This window comes from Delphinus delphis, chromosome 1 (genome assembly GCF_949987515.2).
Source record: "Delphinus delphis chromosome 1, mDelDel1.2, whole genome shotgun sequence".
NCBI classification, from domain to species: domain Eukaryota; kingdom Metazoa; phylum Chordata; class Mammalia; order Artiodactyla; family Delphinidae; genus Delphinus; species Delphinus delphis.
Genome location: NC_082683.1, coordinates 80515657 through 80535215, shown reverse-complemented (window position 1 = coordinate 80535215; position 19559 = coordinate 80515657). Strand labels below are relative to the sequence as shown.

General features: G+C 36.0%; 1 protein-coding gene across 1 annotated transcript in view; it reads right to left on the bottom strand.

The window, feature by feature from the left end:
* Nucleotides 1-19559, bottom strand: part of BTBD8 (BTB domain containing 8) — a 94650-nt gene that overhangs the window by 17364 nt on the left and 57727 nt on the right. Inside the window, exons 6-11 of the mRNA XM_060025535.1 lie at nucleotides 19177-19257; nucleotides 17729-17825; nucleotides 13241-13329; nucleotides 12701-12803; nucleotides 1124-1306; nucleotides 330-467 (exon numbers count right to left, since the gene is read on the bottom strand). Coding sequence (XP_059881518.1) covers nucleotides 330-467; nucleotides 1124-1306; nucleotides 12701-12803; nucleotides 13241-13329; nucleotides 17729-17825; nucleotides 19177-19257 — 691 coding nt within the window. The remainder of the gene's footprint in view (nucleotides 1-329; nucleotides 468-1123; nucleotides 1307-12700; nucleotides 12804-13240; nucleotides 13330-17728; nucleotides 17826-19176; nucleotides 19258-19559) is intronic.

Here is a 19559-nt window from a genome sequence, read left to right as displayed (position 1 = left end):
TGTACCAATTAATATTGCTAAGTACCAAACTATGTTTAGAATTAGCCAGCCAAACTTCCAAATTCTAAACTTTTATAATAAGTGTATTTGGAGGTAAATGAAATTTTAAAAATTTTGTATTATGAAAAATTCCAAATATACACAGAAGTAGAGACTGTAACCACCCTTCAGGTATCAAACACTTAGTTTCAATGAACCATGCAACATTTAAAACGTGTATATATTTAAAAATCTTAAAACAGTTTAAATATTCTATCATTCGTGTATATATTTAAAAATCTTAAAACAGTTTATTCTATCATTTTAATGAATTTTATTACATCAAGTACCATTTCCTTTGTACTGTCAGAGTTCAGTAACGTGTCCAGAGCTGTAAGAAGAGAGCAACTATTCTCCGTGGTAATGTTTTCTTCAATTGCTTTTAAAATTTTGTCCAGCAGATCAGATGTGCTACTCATTGCTTGTGACTATAGAACACAGAAATAGATATTTAATAGGAATATATGTAAATGTGTAAGAAATGTGAAAGTCTGGCATAACAGCAGACCATTCATCATAACTGGCTATATGAAGTCAATCAGAAATCTTATTTCCTCTGTTAATAATAATAATTATTATCATTATAATAATAAATATTATACTAATCCCTTTCCTCTGTTAAAAATATCAGCACACACACACAGTTCTTAATAGCCAAAATAGTCCTAAAACAGAGCCTAGAAATAAGTTATAAAAGTTCTTTATTAAGTAACTAAATTTAGAGGAAGTGGGTCCCAGTAAGACAGAGAATTTTGCATGAACCATAATTGTATTACTGACCAAAACAATATCTTTATGACTTCAATTTCTAAAATATGGCTTATGCCGATTGAGGGCTGGAGTTGCCAGAGTTACACTGTGCCTTGCCAGGGCACTCAACCTGTCCCCTCCTCCCTTCATTATCTTATGAGACAAAAATCCTGTCCATCACTGCCCTAAATGCTATGCAAACATGCCATCTGCTATGGAATTTATTTAAGTCATACTAATTTAATCAAAGGCAACCTGAATTTGAAAACTTACATAATTATAATCAGAACACAAAGATGGGACTAAATATAGGATATAATTTTAGATGCAGTACCTGTAAGAGGAGAGCAAAATTTTCACTTTGAATGATCTTGGAGAAGTTTTCTATAATAAATGCAATACATTCTTCTTGAAGCTGAGATGCCATGGTCAGTGCTGCTTCTGTCCACTTCACTCTGGGTAAACTGATGATTAGCCTGTCACTTTCCATCAGAAGAAAAGCAGCATTCTTATCATTCTTATAATTTTGAAAATATTGGGGAAAAAAGTTAGATTACTGCTCATAAAAATAACTTTCCAAGCAAATTAAATACTTTTGTTTTCTTGTGACACTGCCTGCAAAAACCAAAATTCCAGGTAGCTAATATCTTTGTCATTAGCTTTACATATTTATTAATTCATTCAAAATTATCCCAAAGGGCAAACTTTGAGCTGGAAACAAATCACCTTTAAAAGACAGCTAAAACAAACATGAGAGCCAAGTTATAACTACAAAGAAAAGCTTGACTTCCCTGAGATTTTTCACTACTGAATTAATTTTTGTGCTTATAGATATCATTCACAACTGCATGGCTACACTGACATAGCCTTAATTCTTTTCTGACTATAAAATACATGTTATTACAAATTTAGAAAGGCTAAAATTGACTTACAATCCCCAGTGACTTTTTCTTCCTTTCTAATTAGGTAAGACTCTTCTTTTTATATTATATTATTTATTTAATAATGATTCATTTTTATACCATAGGAAAAAATGTTCACGAATACTGATCTCTATAAAAAATGAAATGACAGGGCTTCCCTGGTGGCGCAGTGGTTGAGAGTCCGCCTGCTGATGCTTGGGACACGGGTTCGTGCCCCGGTCCGGGAAGATCCCACACGCCGCGGAGCGGCTAGGTCCGTGAGCCATGGCCGCTGAGCCTGTGCATCCGGAGCCTGTGCTCCGCAACGGGAGAGGCCACAACAGTGAGAGGCCCACGTACCACAAAAAAAAAATAAATAAATAAATAAATAAAAATGAAATGACAATTCACAAATACCATGTGCTCTAAGGAAAAGGAAAAAATGGCAACTTAAAATTACTATATTTTATTCATGTTTGATTTCTAATTCTTAAAATGATCCTTAGGAAATAATGATTTATTGAATAAATAGTTACCTGATCGATTGTAGTAGATTGAAAAAAATGGCCACAAATTCTGTGTAGCTCAATTCATCAAGAGGTGGACTCTATTTCCTCATCCCTTGAATCTAAACTGGCCTGTTCACTTGCTTGCACAAGCAGTGGTATTGTGCAAGTTTCAGAGCATAGGCCTCAAGTAGCCTTGCAGCCTCTATCTTTACCCTCTTGGTTCTGGGACCATGAAGCCATGAAGAAGCCTGGTAAGAAAGTACACAGGGAGTGGGAGGCCCAGCCTCCAACCTAGCCACCAGCTGAAAGCAGCTGCAGGACTGAGCTCAGGCAAGATAAGCAGAAGAATCACCCAGTAAATCCACAGAGAATAAATTTTAGTTTAAAGCAACTTAGTTTTGGGGTGGTTTGTTACACAGCAATAAATAACTAGTAAATCTGGAAATGACAGTGCTTGATCCTCAAGCAGAGTCTTCCCTGATCTCTATACCTACTTCAGATTCCTTTTACACATGCCATCAGAGAGCCTGTCCCTTCTCTTTAGAGCACTTACTTCATTTGTAATTATTCAATCATGAAATAACTACTTGATTAATACCCATCTCTCTCACTAGGCTGTATGTTTACTGCATGTGAAACCATGTCTGTTTTGGCTCACCGTTGTAACCACAGGTCCTAGTACAGAACTGAGTCACAGTAGACACATCTGTTGATCTCTGAGCATCAACAGAGACTGAGAGTTTGTAAGTGAATTCATAAGCTAAATTAAGTTTAATCCTTGAACATCAAAACTTTAAAAATTTTACCCATTTACCAAGAATTCTTCTGAAAAGTATTCTATACTTCCCCTGCTTTATTTATTTGAGTAAAAAAATCATACTTTGCTATAATTTGAGTCTTTAAAAAGTTTTTTTACATTTTTACTATAATTTACCATTATCCTTTCCTCCTCTGGTAACTTCCTGAGTAACTGTGCAGTTACTAAGAGTTTTAGGCAATAAACCCAATTTGCTCTACTAATAGGCATTGTTCTGGTATTAGAGACAAATGTAGAGTATTCAAATATCTTGGCAGGTATCTACAAAGTGCTTACTATAAACATAATGTTATGTGCTCTGACAGCAATATCTTTTTTTTTTTTTTTGGTATTATTAACTTTATTTAAGCTCAGGAAGAAAATCATAAAAGCAATAACTCAGTAGAATTGCCAATCAACCTGTCTCTCCTCAAACAGCAAATGGCCAGCTTACAAGCAATATCTTTTAAAAAATACAGATGTATAGCTGTCATAATTTAGCTTGAAATCTATTGGAAAACTAAAAGATGGACATAATGATAACAGATGGTATGTGATCTTAATTCCATACTGATCTGAATATATGATAACATTAAATGTTAAGAGTAGCTTAAGGTTCAAAGAAGGAAGAAAATGTAATATACTTCTAGATCAAACACATAAAATTTTATTTTATTTTTTTAACATCTTTATTGGAGTATAATTGCTTTACAATGGTGTGTTAGTTTCTGCTGTATAACAAAGTGAATCAGCTATACGTATACATATATTCCCATATCTTCTCCTTCTTGTGTCTCCCTCCCACCCTCCCTATCCCACCCTTCTAGGTGGACACAAAGCAGGGAGCTGATCTCCCTGTGCTATGCGGCTGCTTCCCACTAGCTATTTTACATTTGGTAGTGTATATATGTCCATGCCACTCTCTCACTTCATCCCAGCTTACCCTTCCCCCTCCCCGTGTCCTCAAGTCCATTCTTTATGTCTGCGTCTTTATTCCTGTCCTGCCCCTAGGGTCTTCAGAACCATTAAAAATTTTTTCTTTTAGATTCCGTATATAAAAACACATAAAATTTTAAATTCAATAGTTAACACATGGTTCAAATTTCAAAACTATATAAAAGGCATTACTAAGAAAAGTCACCCACTCCTTCCTGTCCCTGGCCACCTATTTTCCCTTGTCCCAATCAATATTATTTATTTTCTGTATTTTTCCAGAGTTATTTTATGCATATACAAACAAAAAAAGTAATTTTTCCCTTATTTTACTCAAATGGAGGCATTAATATGCACAGTACTCTGTACTTTACCTTTTATACTTAGCATATACCTTGAATATTTTTCTTATCACAATATAAAGAGCCTTATTATTGTTTTAATAGCTATGGAATAGCCCATAATATGGATATATCAGAAGTCATACAACCAGTCCTCTACTTGTAGATGTTTATTTCTTTCCAGTTTTTGTTATTACAGTGTTGTAATGAATGACCTTGTAGATAACATTATTTCACACATATGTGAATATATCTATAGGATAAATTCCTAGAAATAAAATTGCTGGGTCAATACTACTTGTCCTATCCTGGGTTCTGCCTAATAACTGAGCCTGAGAAATAGGCTTGTACGCAAGTGATCCCAAGATGACCCAAGAGTGAAACAGGGAAGGAGGGAAAGCCAGTGGAAGGGTATGTTTTCCAGCTCCTTGCTACTCAAAGTGTGATCCGCAGCTACCATTACCTAGAGCTTGTTAGAAGTGTAGAATCTCAGGCTCCGCCTCTGATATACTGAATTAGAACCTACATTCAACCAAGATCCTGAAGTGTTTTCTGTTTTTGCCATACCACACGGCATGCGGGATCTTAGTTCCCCAACCGGGGATTGAACCCTGTGCCCCCTGCAGTGGAAGCACTGAGTCCTAACCACTGGACCACCACCAGGGAATACCCAGTCCTGGAGTGTTGTGTGTATACATTTAAGTTTGAGAAACAATGATATAGCATTTGCTACTGTAAGCAACTGGGGATCAATCTTGTTGGGAGCCCTCTGAAGAGCCACAGAGAATACAATTTGAATTATTCACCCAAGGGATAGATCAGGGAAACATTTAATCACTGGTTAATCACTGACCAATCTCCCATTGGTCAAGGTTTGTCCCCTGGGATATTAATTCCCTTTCACTTCCAGGTTTGAAGAGCTGTAGGTACCCTGGGTAGAACAGCAGTGAAGCCTCAGGACAGAAAGTGAGAAATACGTGTGATGTGGCTGAGGGAAAGTGCTGTCAGATTACATCTGTGTGCAGCTGGATGCTGCAGCAATGGTTGGAGTACATACATGGGTCAAAGGATATGAGGTGGGGCACCAGGAGGATACAAAACATTGCCAACATATATTCAACGGAGCACTGTTTTCCAAACTGTAGTTTTCTCCCCTAGCAACCTAGAGAAATATATTTAGTGGCTTACAATCAGCATTAGAAGACAAAACAAGAAAGAGATAGAAAAGAGAAAAACAGAAAATATCAGAACATCATTGGAATATGGTAAGTATTCTTTTTTTGAAACTTGTTTCAGTTCTACATGTGTGAGTAAACTGGGTTATAACATAAAAAGAACTTGCTCTGGGTCAGTCAAAAAAGTTTAAAAAACACAGCAAAAGTTGTGCTAATTTATACCCTTCCCAGGAGTGAATAGGAGTACTTATTCCCTACATCCTTGTTAAAATAGTACAAATTTCCTTTTTTTCCCCCATATTAAAAGGTACAAAACAGTCTGACATGGTAATTTTAATGTCCATTTCTCTTAAATAAATGAAGTTGAAGATTTGTTCATCAAATTAAGAGGCATCTGTATTTTCTAAGTGAACTATCTAGTCTTACCCTACCATTTAGCTATTTTTTAAAAATCAACTTGTAGGAACTCTCTATATTAGAAAAATTAGAATAAGAGTATGATATGAGCTGTCATTTGTTTTCTGACTTTGCTTATGGTAATTTTTACTATATAGAAATTTTGCATTTTTATGTAACCAAATTCTTTTACGGCTTCTAAATTTTGTATCCCCACTCCACTGATGAGGTTATAAACTAATTCTCCCAGGACTTAACTGTAGTGTTTTAGGTTTCATTTTCTTTACTTGTAAATCTTTGATCCATTTGGAATGTATACTGGCATACCAGGATGTGATGTATAGATCCAACTTAAATTTTTTCCAGCAAGCTTCCTGTTGTTGTCCTAACACCATATACTGAATAAACACTATGACTCATACTATTTAATTCTTTTGATATTGTGTTAATTAAATAGGCCTTCAATTATCTTTTGGCCTTAGGACTAAAAGCATAATATATATACAACTTTAGTTTTACGCTACTGACTATCCCCCATGCCTATTTTTGTTTTAATTTTCCTATATTTAAAAACTATTCATAATTTGTTTTTAAAAAAAGGCTTAAACAAACCTTTTTTTTTAAAACATCTTTATTGGAGTATAATTGCTTTACATTATTGTGTTAGTTTCTGCTGTATAACAAAGTGAATCAGCTATACGTATACCTATATCCCCATATCCCCTCCCTCTTGCATCTTCCTCCTACCCTCCTTATCCCACCCCTCTATGTGGTCACAAATCACCGAGCTGATCTCCCTGTGCTATGCGGCTGCTTCCCACTAGCTATCAGTTTTACATTTGGTAGTGTATATATATCAATGCCACTCTCTAACTTCGTCCCAGCTTACCCTTCCCCCTCCCCGTGTCCTTAAGTCCATTCTCTCCGTCTGCGTCTTTATTCCTGTCCTGCTCTTAGGTTCTTCAGAACCATTTCTTTTTTTCAGATTCCATATATATGTGTTAGCATACGGTATTTGTTTTTCTCTTTCTGACTTATTTTATTCTGTATGACAGATTCTAGGTCCATCCACCTCACTATAAATAACTCAATTTCATTTCTTTTTATGGCTGAGTAATATTCCATTGTATATATGTGCCACATCTTCTTTATTCATTCATCTGTTGATGGACACTTAGGTTGCTTCCATGTCCTGGCTATCGTAAATAGTGCTGCAGTGAACACTGTGGTACATGACTCTTTCTGATTTATGGTTTTCTTGGGGTATATGCCCAGTAGTGGGATTGCTGGGTCATACGGTAGTTCTATTTTTAGTTTTTAAAGGAACCTCCATACTGTTCTCCATAGTGGCTGTATCAATTTACATTCCCACCAACAGTGTAGGAGGGTTCCCTTTTCTCCACACCCTCTTCAGCATTTATTGTTTGTAGATTTTTTGATGGTGGCCATTCTGACCCGTGTGAGGCAATACCTCATTGTAGTTTTGATTTGCATTTCTCTAATGATTAGTGATGTTGAGCATCCTTTCATGTGTTTGTTGGCAATCTGTATATCTTCTTTGGAGAAATGTCTATTTAGGTCTTCTGCCCATTTCTAGATTGGGTTGTTTGTTTTTGATATTGAGCTGCATGAACTGCTTGTATATTTTTGGAGATTAATCCTTTGTCAGTTGCTTCATTTGCAAATATTTTCTCCCATTCTGAGGGTTGTCTTTTGGAAGTTTTAGCCACAGCAATCAGAGAAGAAAAAGAAATAAAAGGAATCCAATTGGAAAAGAAGTAAAACTGTCACTGTTTGCAGATGACATGATACTATACATAGAGAATCCTAAAGATGCTACCAGAAAACTACTAGAGCTAATCAATGAATTTGGTAAAGTAGCAGGATACAAAATTAATGCACAGAAATCTCTGGCATTCCTATACACTAATGATGAAAAATCTGAAAGAGAAATTAAGGAAACACTCCCATTTACCACTGCAACAAAAAGAATAAAATACCTAGGAATAAACCTACCCAAGGAGAAAAAATACCTGTATGCAGAAAACTATAAGACACTGATGAAAGAAATTAAAGATGACACAAACAGATGGAGAGATATACCATGTTCTTGGATTGGAAAAATCAACATTGTGAAAATGACTATACTACCCAAAGCAATCTACAGATTCAATGTAATCCCTATCAAACTACCAATGGCATTTTTCACAGAACTAGAACAAAAAATTTCACAATTTGTATGGAAACACAAAAAACCCCAAATAGCCAAAGCAATCTTGAAAAAGAAAAATGGAGCTGGAGGAGCAGGCTCCCTGACTTCAGACTGTACTACAAAGCTACAGTAATCAAGACAGTATGGTACTGGCACAAAAACAGAAATATAGATCAATGGAACAGGATAGAAAGCCCAGAGATAAACCCATGCACATATGGTCACCTTATCTTTGATAAAGGAGGCAAGGATATACAATGGAGAAAAGACAGCCTCTTCAATAAGTGGTTCTGGGAAAACTGGACAGCTACATGTAAAAAGATGAAATTAGAACACTCCCTAATACCATACACAAAAATAAACTCAAAATTGATTAAAGACCTAAATGTAAGCCTAGACACTATAAAACTCTTAGAGGAAAACATAGGCAGAACACTCTATGACATAAATCACAGTAAGATCCTTTTTGACCCACCTCCTAGAGAAATGGAAATAAAAACAAAAATAAACAAATGAGACCTAAACTTAAATGCTTTTGCACAGCAAAGGAAACCATAAACAAAACAAAACATTTTGAAACAGAAAAATTTAATCTTGTTTTGAAATAGTTCAAGTAATTAGAAGCCCTAACTTTTCTAAAAACTTTCTCTCTTCTACTAACTCCTCTACCCTTCTCTCTCTTCCTCCCAAAAGCAACGGTTTGTACTTGGTAGGAGGGAGTAGCCACTTCTTACTGAACTGCTGCATAGTGAGCAAGAAGGAGAAAAAGCTCAAAGTCCCTTATATTAAAATTTAAAAAAAAATTCTCCATATATAGTCCAATGCAGCACTTTCTTATCTCCCTTTGTATATGACAGTGTTAGGCATATTATTGATAGAGTAAAGTGCCTGCCATGAAACATGTTGTTTAACTGAATTAGAGCCAAAGAAGACTTAAGAAGATTTCTCAATCTTTCTTTCATTTGTTTTGGATAACATATTTTAATTTTAAAATTTTTAAATATTCTATTTTTATTAATGTAGCAAAATATATTTTATTTCTATAGTAAAATATGAAGAATATATTAAATTAAGGTTTCCTAAAATTTGAATATCCACAAAGAAAGACAAAATTTCAAATTTTCATTATAATCACCACAATGCCAAAAGGCTCGTAAGTTTGGTTGTTTTGATGTTCATCTTTATATCTGTCTTGAAAGGAAAAACCAAGCATTCACAAAGCTTACAAGGAACTGATTAGAGCTATAAAATCAAAATAAAATATTGTAGGAGAGGGAGAGGCATAGTATGAAGAGCTTATTCCTCAGTTATACTCACTTACCACTTGTTAAAAAAAAAATCAAACTTCTTGAGACAGTCAGTTAAGATCCCTCCCAATCTGGCCTTAGCCTCTCCCCAGACTTATCTTCTCTCATTATTCCAGTTACAAGAGAATATTGGCACTGCCCAGACTCCAGGTCCCTGGTCACATTTAAAAGTCACTTTTTTATTTTGAAATTGTCCTCTATTTTCAGGTTCATCTCACATCACTTCTCTTATCCTTCCAATCAGAATCAATTGTTTTAACTTCTGTGATTCCACGTATAAACCTGAATTATAAATTATACTTATTCACTCCTTTATTTACCTATCAATATATACTGAGTGCCTAATGTCTGCTAGGCACTGCCCTAAGGCTGGTGCTGCAAAGGTAAATAAGACTGACATGGAACTTAATGCTAGTATTCATCATAGTCTAACTTGTATTTTGCATAGTTGTTTAAGTGCCTATCCTTCCATCAGTTTGCGAGTTCCTTGAAGTCAAGGCCCATACTTCCTAAAAATAATCTTTGCCCATGCTGAGCATCTATTATATTACCTTTAGAATGGCAGCAATTGGTTTTAAGACGTGGTTTTATAATTTACTGACAATGTGAACTTGAATAAAGCATTTACCTCTCTGATTCTTTTTTCTTATATATAAAGTGGAAATAAGAGTACCTATGTTATATGTAATTTCAAAATATAAAAAGTATATTTTGAACCATAAAGGTCTTTTAAAAATCCACTAGGTAATAATTCACTTCTATTGAACTGAATTATAGCTGGGCCATTTGCTTGCCTCATGAACAGAGTAACCATTCAATGACCAAAGAAACTAATGCAAAATAGTAAGCAACAAAGTCCTTCATTAGCATAAACACAGATTTAGATTTATTTTTTGCAGTGGTATATCACCAGCTGATGGCCTCAACTTATTTTCCCAGTTAGATTTAGATATTATTTTCTATGAAACCCAGTCTAAAATACCATTCATGGTTCAATCAGAGAAACGGGACCACTAGGAGGTATTTATATACATAAAGGAGTCTGTTAAAGGGATTTCACCTTATGCAATTATGGGAGCTGGTTAAGCACTCTTTGTATATGATGATGTATTGTAGTATGAAGTCCACAGGGAAAGCAGTTGAGAGAGGATGATGGATGTAAAGTGTGAGGGGTAAGGACAAGCTGACACCCAAGAGCACAAGCTATAACCCACAAGGATGGGCTCATTTTAGGTCTCACTGCCTCCAACATGGATTAAATGAGTGTCCTTCAGGAGATGCTAGCACCCGCCATCATGGAGCTAAACACATCCCTGGCCCAGGGGTAAGAGAAACCAAAGAGGATACAGGGCAAGGTGAAGCAGTACAAAGAAGGAAATTCTGGGAAGCATAGTTCATTCTAATCAAGCTAACACATTGCAGAGACACTACAGTCCAACCCTTGTCAACTTGGCATGCATACACATTTCTTTAAATCATAGTTAATTCCTATGGAGACAAAGTAAAGTCATGCTAATGCCTAACATATACAACCATCCCCTATAAAACAAACATGCTAACCCTCTCCCTAAAATAGGATACAAAGTCTCTCTTCAAACTGATTCAAACTACCCCTTGGCATCCTGTAACTTAAATACAGAGGTATAGTTAACATGTCTTATACTAAATGGTAGGGGAATGAGACAGTGGGGAAAAAAATAATTGGTTAATATATACATAAACATTCATATAAAAAGGGGAAATGAATATGTTTACCTCATAACTACTACAGTGCTAATTTCTATAACTGGTCACGTGGTCATACCTAGTATTTATAACTACCTTTTCCTGCAACCATTCCATGTTCCCTTTGTCCTCTGCAAGTACCTCTGCTGTTTATAGTTCTTTATCTGGTAAGGTGGCCCAAACTTTCATTCCTGAAGAATCTGGGCCAGTATCAGTGCTGCTTAAATTGAGTTTTTCCATTGATTTTAACCATAGGACATGGGAGTACTGCATTCCAGATATACTCCTCCTTCCCCACATTATATAGCACCAACCCAATTTCTCCTTATAGATAGCTAGTGGGAAGCAGCTGCATAGCACAGGGAGATCAGCTTGGTGCTTTGTGACCACTTAAAGGGGTGGGATAGGGAGGGTGGGAGGGAGATGTAAAAGGGAGGAGATATGGGGATATATATATATACATATAGCCGATTCACTTTGTTGTACAGCAGAAACTAACATAGCATTATTGTAAAGCAATTATACTCCAATAAAGATGTTTAAAAAAAAATAGGCTCAATCTAATAATAATTCCCCTTCTCTGCCTGTTGATTTACAAAGTGGCCAGAAGGAGGTGGTCCCAACTTCCAGTTCAATGGAATCATTGTGTCCATAGGTGAAAACATTCTTCTCTTTGGAACTAAGACCTCTAGATCAGCAGATCCTAAAGTTATAGGGACAAGAAGCAAAAATTCTGCTAGTGGATCACTAGGAGTAATTATACGTGGAGCCACTCTCACTTCCACACCTTGATTTCTGTACCCATGAATCCTAGTTATGTTAAGAAATAGCACCATAAATCAAAAGCTGATTTAGAGCATATACAGCCTCCCGGAGGACACTGCCCCAATCCCACAAGTCACTGCCACGTGACTGTACTGTAACCAAGTCTTCAAAAGGCCCTTCCTCCATTCTATCAAGCCAGCTGCTTCAGGATGATAGGGAGCACAGTAGGACAGGTGAAATCAGTAAGCATGGGCCCACTGCCATACTTCATTTGCTATAAAGTGAGTTCTTTAGTCAGAAGTGATGCTGTGTGGAATACTATGGTGGTGAAAAAGGCAGTAAGTCCACGGACAGTGGTTTTACTAGAAACACTGGAAGTAAGGAAGGCAAATCCATATCCAAAGCAAATGTTTATTACACTGCGAACAAAGCACTGCCTTTTCCATAATGAAGTGGTGCAATGTAATTAACCTGCCAGCAGGTAGATGGCTGGTCCTCTTGGAGAATGGTGCCACTGTTTCAGTGTTGCACCTAAATCCACCGTAATGAGTGGAGGTCCCTGCTACTGAGCCAATGCATAACCAACCCTGGCACCATGCCCCTTTTGTTCATGAGCCAACGTATACTTTCTAGTGATTGTGGTTCTCTGACTGAATTCTAATGCATTTGGTACAGAGGAACAGAGTCTTAAAGACAGATTCTCTGAATTGGTTCTGGGTTATCTGTAATCGGTCCTTTCATCTTGCTTTTATAATACAATTCTACATTTGTATTTAAAACACCGAAAGTACCTATATAAAATTTAATAAACTTTTTGATGACAAACACAAAGTATTCAGGTTATACTTACTAAAGACTGAATCAACATATTAAGACAACTTTTCTGAATCTCAGGAGGTACATTTGCAAAGCTTCTCTCAGACCAAAACCTTGCAAAATGCTTTACAATCCACCTGTTAAAAGTCAAAGAATCTCAAGTTAAAGTAATGAAAATATTTTTCATTATAATATTCAGTAACATTTTGGTTTTCAATAATATAAGTTTTATATATATTATGTTTTGACTAACCCTAACAGTTAATTTTGTGAGTGCTATAATGGACTTAACTAAGTTCCCTTTTCTGTAGACATTTATTTCAAGTCCACTCTGGGTTACGTGCATGGATTTTAACATAAGTAACCATGGTTCAGCTAAAATAACGTTGATTCCAAGCATCTTGAGTAATATCTACATCAATACTTCTCCTCAATTGTTGTAACTAGTTAAGCATTAAGCTATTTACATTATGCCCAAGAAAATAGGCCAAGTCTAAAATTTCCCAGAAAATTAGGAGAATGGAAGAACAGAATCCCTAAATTAATAATATCAGCACTACTTCAGATCACTTACTTCATGCAGTCAGCAAAAAGACTTTCCACTCCAACTGAATGAGCAATAATCAGGCATTCTAATATAGATGCCAACCTTCTGGGAACAGGCTAAAATTGATAGAAAACACTACATTTATTCTTTTTCAACTTACAGAGGCTAAAAGTAATTGGTTCATAAAAATGATCTGATTTACATACCTAAACTGCAGAATAAATATATGTAACTCAAAAGTCTGTTATTCTTTTAAAATCAAGTATCACTGATAAACTTTAGTTTTTATAGGATAGCATTTGAGTTCTTTTAGCTGCCAGAATGCACACAGTTTATATTCTAATTTCTTTTAGCATAAATATTTTCTAGAGTACAAGTGGTATAATAATTTCTAGCACATCACATTGCAACACAACCGTATGGTCTAATCTGCTTCCTAAAGTATAAATATAACTTTAAGTACATGTGCAATGGGAGGTCCTACATTGACCTCAAACAAAATGACAGAATTTAATTAGATCGTGATTATATAAACATATTTTTAAAAAGCACATATACAGAAGTAATGAACTAAAACAAATAAATAAAACGTAGATACAAGTAGTGAAGAACTCACTGCTCTTGGTGTTAAGCCTCAATATGTGTTACGTATTACCTGTGCCATGTATTTTCAGTTTTTTAGACTATGTTCCTAAGCACATCTATTGCCCTATTAGGGTGAATAGAGTTCAGCTTCTCTTTGTACACATTCATTAGTTGTGATTTGCGTTTATACACTTAATAAAGACCAGCAATCAACCAATATGTATATATAGTCTCTAAATATGTATCTGAAGATACCTTGCACTCAGAGAACAGCAAAAGCTTCTTCAGAAATGCCTCCAGCATAGTCCTTCAAATAAGGTCAGTGATTTCCAATTTTTTTTTTTTTTTGTGTGTGTGTTACGCGGGCCTCTCACTCCTGTTGCGGAGCACAAGCTCCGGACGCGCAGGCTCAGCGGCCATGGCTCATGGGCCCAGCCACTCCGCGGCATGTGGGATCTTCCCGGACCGGGGCACGGACCCGTGTCCCTTGCATCGGCAGGCGGACTCTCAACCACTGCGCCACCAGGGAAGCCCTCCAATTTTTTTTAATAGATTTTTTTTCCATTTCATTATTTATTTATTTATTTTCGGCTGCATTGGGTCTTCGTTGCTGTGCGCGGGCTTTCTCTAGTTGTGGCAAGCGGGGGCTACTCTTCATTGCGGTGCGTGGGCTTCTCATTACGGTGGCTTCTCTTGTTGTGGAGCACGGGCTCTAGGTGTGCAGGCTCAGTAGTTGTGGCTCGCAGGCTCTAGAGCACAGGCTCAGTAGTTGTGGTGCACAGGCTTAGTTGCTCCACGGCACGTGGGATCTTCCTGGACCAGGGATCGAACCCATGTCCCCTGCACTGGCAGGCAAATTCTTAACCACTGCACCACCATGGAAGTCCCCCAAATTTTAAAATTACAAATTGCTATTAATTTGATTTCCTAATACCTTTCTCCTAAAGGTGTTACATACTACTTAGGAAATTAACTGTAAATACCTGTTTTTGCACATCAACAATTTAGTTATTCCCTTTGAGATAACTGAAGGTACTCTAAATTGTCCTAAAATCAGAAATGGCTATCACTATATAAATTATACAATAATTCTACTAAGTTAAATAATTTGGTTTTCTGACCCACTTCAGATAAGATAAAAGTAGTATGAGGGAAGAGACTACTGGTATAGACATAATTGACAACCTAAAAGCATCCAGAAGCATAAAAAATTATAAAAGTAAGCACAAGAGTTAAGAAGTCTAGCAATCTAATTTTATTTAGGAATAACCAGCCCTCCACAACACAAAATCCACTACTTGATGTATAACTTAAGAATAATTTCCATACAAAATAATTTGCTGCTTAAAGGCAAAGGCTAGCAAACCAGCTTGTGGGCCAAAACTAGCCCACTGTTTTTGTGAATAAAGTTTTATTGGAACACTGCCATGCTGTTCCATTTACATATTGTCCATAGCTGTTTTTGGTTTATAACAGCAAAGCTGAGTAGTTGTGATGGAGACTGTGTGGCCCACAAAGCCTAGAACATTAACTATCTAGCCTTTTATAGAAAAAGTTTACTGACCCCTGGCTTAAAGGGATAACTAGCTTTCTAAGAATTTTATTTATATGGAAATGCTGATTTCCTAAGTGTTTTTGTAATAGGATGACTTGATCTTTAGTCATCTTCAAAACCTGCTTGTAAAATCTGGGATGACATATATTTAAATTATAACCTAAGATATATTTTTAAATCAGTGGCAAAAAACATAATGTAAAACCCACTATAATCCTATAAATGAAGTTCTAAAATTTACTTTTAAAAAAGGCAAGATTGTAAAGTTAATGAAATGACTGAAGCTAGCTTGCCAAGAGTTCTGGGGCCCATTAACCATCATATTATATCCCATCATATATTACTGTGGCATGTGCTATTATAGATTTACTATATTTAAGTCACTGCTAAGAAACTGCATAATTGAGATCTAGAAGTTAAAAATTATACATTCAAAAATATATTTATCAAAATATATATTGTTAAAATATGTAAAGCAAACAATTTAAAGATCAGGTCAATAAAAACAAAAACTGCTCTCAAATATCTGTTAGCACAGTAGTACAGACTTCATTAAAATAAAGTAAAATAATTTTCAACAAAATGCCATATTGATAATTTAAAAGCATTTCATCTTCTGTTGTTTAAATGGCAACGAATATGCCTTTTGTATTTTTAAAATTAAGTGAATTATTGAAAGTAAAATATAAGAAGCTGCATGTAACCTGTGTATACTCATGAACATACTAAAAAGTAGAGGCAATGGTCCAAAGACAATACATAAAAGAGATTATTTTTTAAATGTTTCATGCAATTGGTTTATTGAGGAGTCTCAGTTTAAAGCAGATACTAACAAAACTTTCTTTCCCCAATTAGCGCTATCAACCACGCTGTGTCAAATTCCCTCTTTTCCCATACTTTAATGATCATAGGCAAATTCCAGTACCTTCTGGTTACTTTTGGTATTGAAATTTGGTATAGTACTATTTAAACACCTATCTCATACTTGATTTAAATCTTTCACTCTCCATCACTGACTACACTTTTAGTTGGGGAGATCTGGAATGGAGAGTAGAACATGGTCTCTTACTCCTCCATTTTGTGGGTCTAACTCCTGTGGAAGAGGGTTATGGATGGCTATGGCCACCTTATGTAACTAACCAGTGACGAACATGGTAATAGGAAGATGTCCTTGACTACTCTAATCCAGATGTTGGTGGCCTTTGCTAATGTGGTGGCTTGTTAAGAGACAGACTGAACTTCACCCTAACCTCTCAGTGGTAAAGGTTCTTCTAGGGTTCATGATGCTTGATGCCTCCTTACGTGGGACCCTGTCATTTGACCCTGTATCAGTCTCTTCTAATCTTCAATGAACCACTAAGGTCCCTTTCCTTCCCTGCATACCATGTATAATTGGGGTGTGGAATGGACTCTCCATTATTTTTTTCTATCTATGACAATAACTATTGCCTCTAGTCACCAGGCTAGTACTGGCTTCTCCAGCAAGCCTCCTCCTCCCTTAAGAAATCTCCATATTCAAGTATATTCTCACTGGTTCCTGAGACATATTCCAGGCTCTTCCAAGAAATCTCTCAGTACTTTCTTTTCTTCTTTGATGGAAGTTCCAGAGTGGGTTGGTTATACAGATACGATAGATGTCCATCTCGGGGCTGAGAAGACATTATCTCCTCACTGCAGATACCCCTATCTTTAATCTTTATTTGGAACAGGCTCTTAACTTTCTCTTGGCTGGGAAGATGGGGAAAGATGAAAGAGAAGGAAAAGTCTTTCACCAGGATTCTTCACTTTCTGCAATGCTGAGGACACCAAGACTGTGCTCCTTCTTCTAGCTCCCTTACTTATAGAGGCTGGAATGAATGGTTGATTAAAGGTAGCTAAGGAGTTTAACTGTTTCTCAGTGAACCTTGAAGGGTTGGTAGGAGTGGTAGACCCAGTTCATGACTCTGTTTTAGCACATGGGGGGATTCCTCAGCTACAACTTATAGACAGATAGGAAAAGTCCATTCCAACACAAAAATCTAAATTTAAATGTGATTAAAATTACATAATTACAATGCATATTGTTGGCTCAAGTAGCCAATAAGAGGGGACTATTGATGTAAAAAATTCTTTTAAGGGCTTCCCTGGTGGCGCAGTGGTTGAGAGTCCTCCTGCCGATGCAGGGGACACGGGTTCGTGACCCAGTCCGGGAAGATCCCACATGCCGCGGAGTGGCTGTGCCCGTGAGCCATGGCCGCTGAGCCTGTGCATCCGGACCCTGTGTTCCACAACGGGAGAGGCCGCAACAGTGAGAGGCCCGCGTACAGCAAAAGCTAGTAGGTAATAATGGGTGACTTTAAGCACTAGGTAAAAGATTTCTAAGACTGAATAATTACCTTTTGAAAGAAATTACAGTAATCTCTTCTTAAAATATAGATTGCTACTTCTTTTAATCCTTCTAGTCCATACATATCAGCCATATTGAGTATGTGCCTAAGATAAGAATAGATGCACTGTTAATTCTTCAATTTAAAAACCAAGGCATAATACACAATAATTTTTTGATAATATATAGTTTAGAAAAAAGAATAATCTTAATTATTTTAATTCTAACTTTATACCCTACATAATAGATACTCTTTATAGATTATAAAAAGGACATAGGTCAAAAGTTGAAAGCCCTGTAACTTGATTTGATTTGTGGGGAATAACACGAAGTAAATTTGGAGATGTTTCAATCAAACTCCCCTCATATTCTCAGTCATATGCAACAAAGCCCAGGAAACTGCTTCAAAGGCTGTAAAAGTTACAACTCTTCACAACAAATACGAATAATAAAAATTTAGGGGGAGGGCAACTAATTGATGCTTATCATATTGAAAATGCCTACAAATGACCATAAGATTGGAGATGGCATCCAATGATTCAGAGGGTTTCTGTTGCTTCTTTCAACTGGCAAGTATTTCTGAGTACCCACACATACTTTAGGTACTTAGGAAACCTACAAACCTTGATACCATGATAAAATTTCTTATAGGTTTCCAGGGGCAAAACTTCAGTACTTAATCCCTTTGACTCATGATACCTTCTCCCCCAAATCACATTTATTCAGTTTATAACTAAAGGAACTAATGAATATTTAAAAGTAAACGAGCAGCCTTCATTTGTCTGATGTTAGAATAGCAATAAAAGGAGAGAACATTCAGAAGATTAGAAGAGCAAGATAGATTTCACTCTCCAGTAGGATTTCAGCAGCTTAGACGGCATTTCACCATAGAGTACTAAAGAATCATACTACTTTTTCTTTTTTTTTTGGCCACATCACCCGGCATGCAGGATCTTATTAGCTCCCTGACCACGGATCGGACCTGCTCCCCCTGCAGTGGAAGCGTGGAACCTTAACCACTGGACTGCCAGGGAATTCCTGTTAGTCATTAGGATGCCTAAATTCTCAGATTAATTTTAGGGTTTTTTTCCTTTTCTTTTGACATCCTAAAATTAAAAAATAAAGTAGTAAAAAAATTATTCCAAATTTGATAAAAGTTCAATTAATTTTATAAAAACCTGTCGTCTGTTTTCCAAAACAAATCTTAAGTTTTTGTAACATAATTTAAGTGTAATAGACTTTTCTTAATCTTATTACTGTGAGTTGCTAGATCATCTTTTCTTCTAAATAAGGTGACTTACTATTTTTAGATATTCCCAAAATACACACAAGATAGGCAAAATAGACAATAAAATTGAAGCTTCTACTCCATTGACACTTTTAAACAAAGCTCAACAAAGCAGAAGCCACAAAATATTAATACTTTTATATTTAAAATCATTAAAAAATCATACATACCCAACATTAGCTTTGTCTGGAAAGTCCAAAGTTCCTCCATATATAAAATGTATCAAAACATTCATTTCTACATGGCTTATCCTGAAAAATAAAAGAAAACTATACTCAAATCCAGAAATAATTAAGATTTAACTGATAGCAATGATACATTTTATTTTCCCATAAACTTTTAGCCAAGATAAAGTTCTAATCTCATTTTCATCTGAAGAATATATTCTTTGAATAACATCCATGAGGTATGCCATTAATTTAAAAATGAAGCATAACTGCAGCTATGGGTTTTTATATGCTATAAAATGTTATTAGTATATTATAAAATACCTGATTATTTTTGGGGCATCTTCCATGATAGACAAAGTTAGAAAGGGCTTTAGAGGTCATAG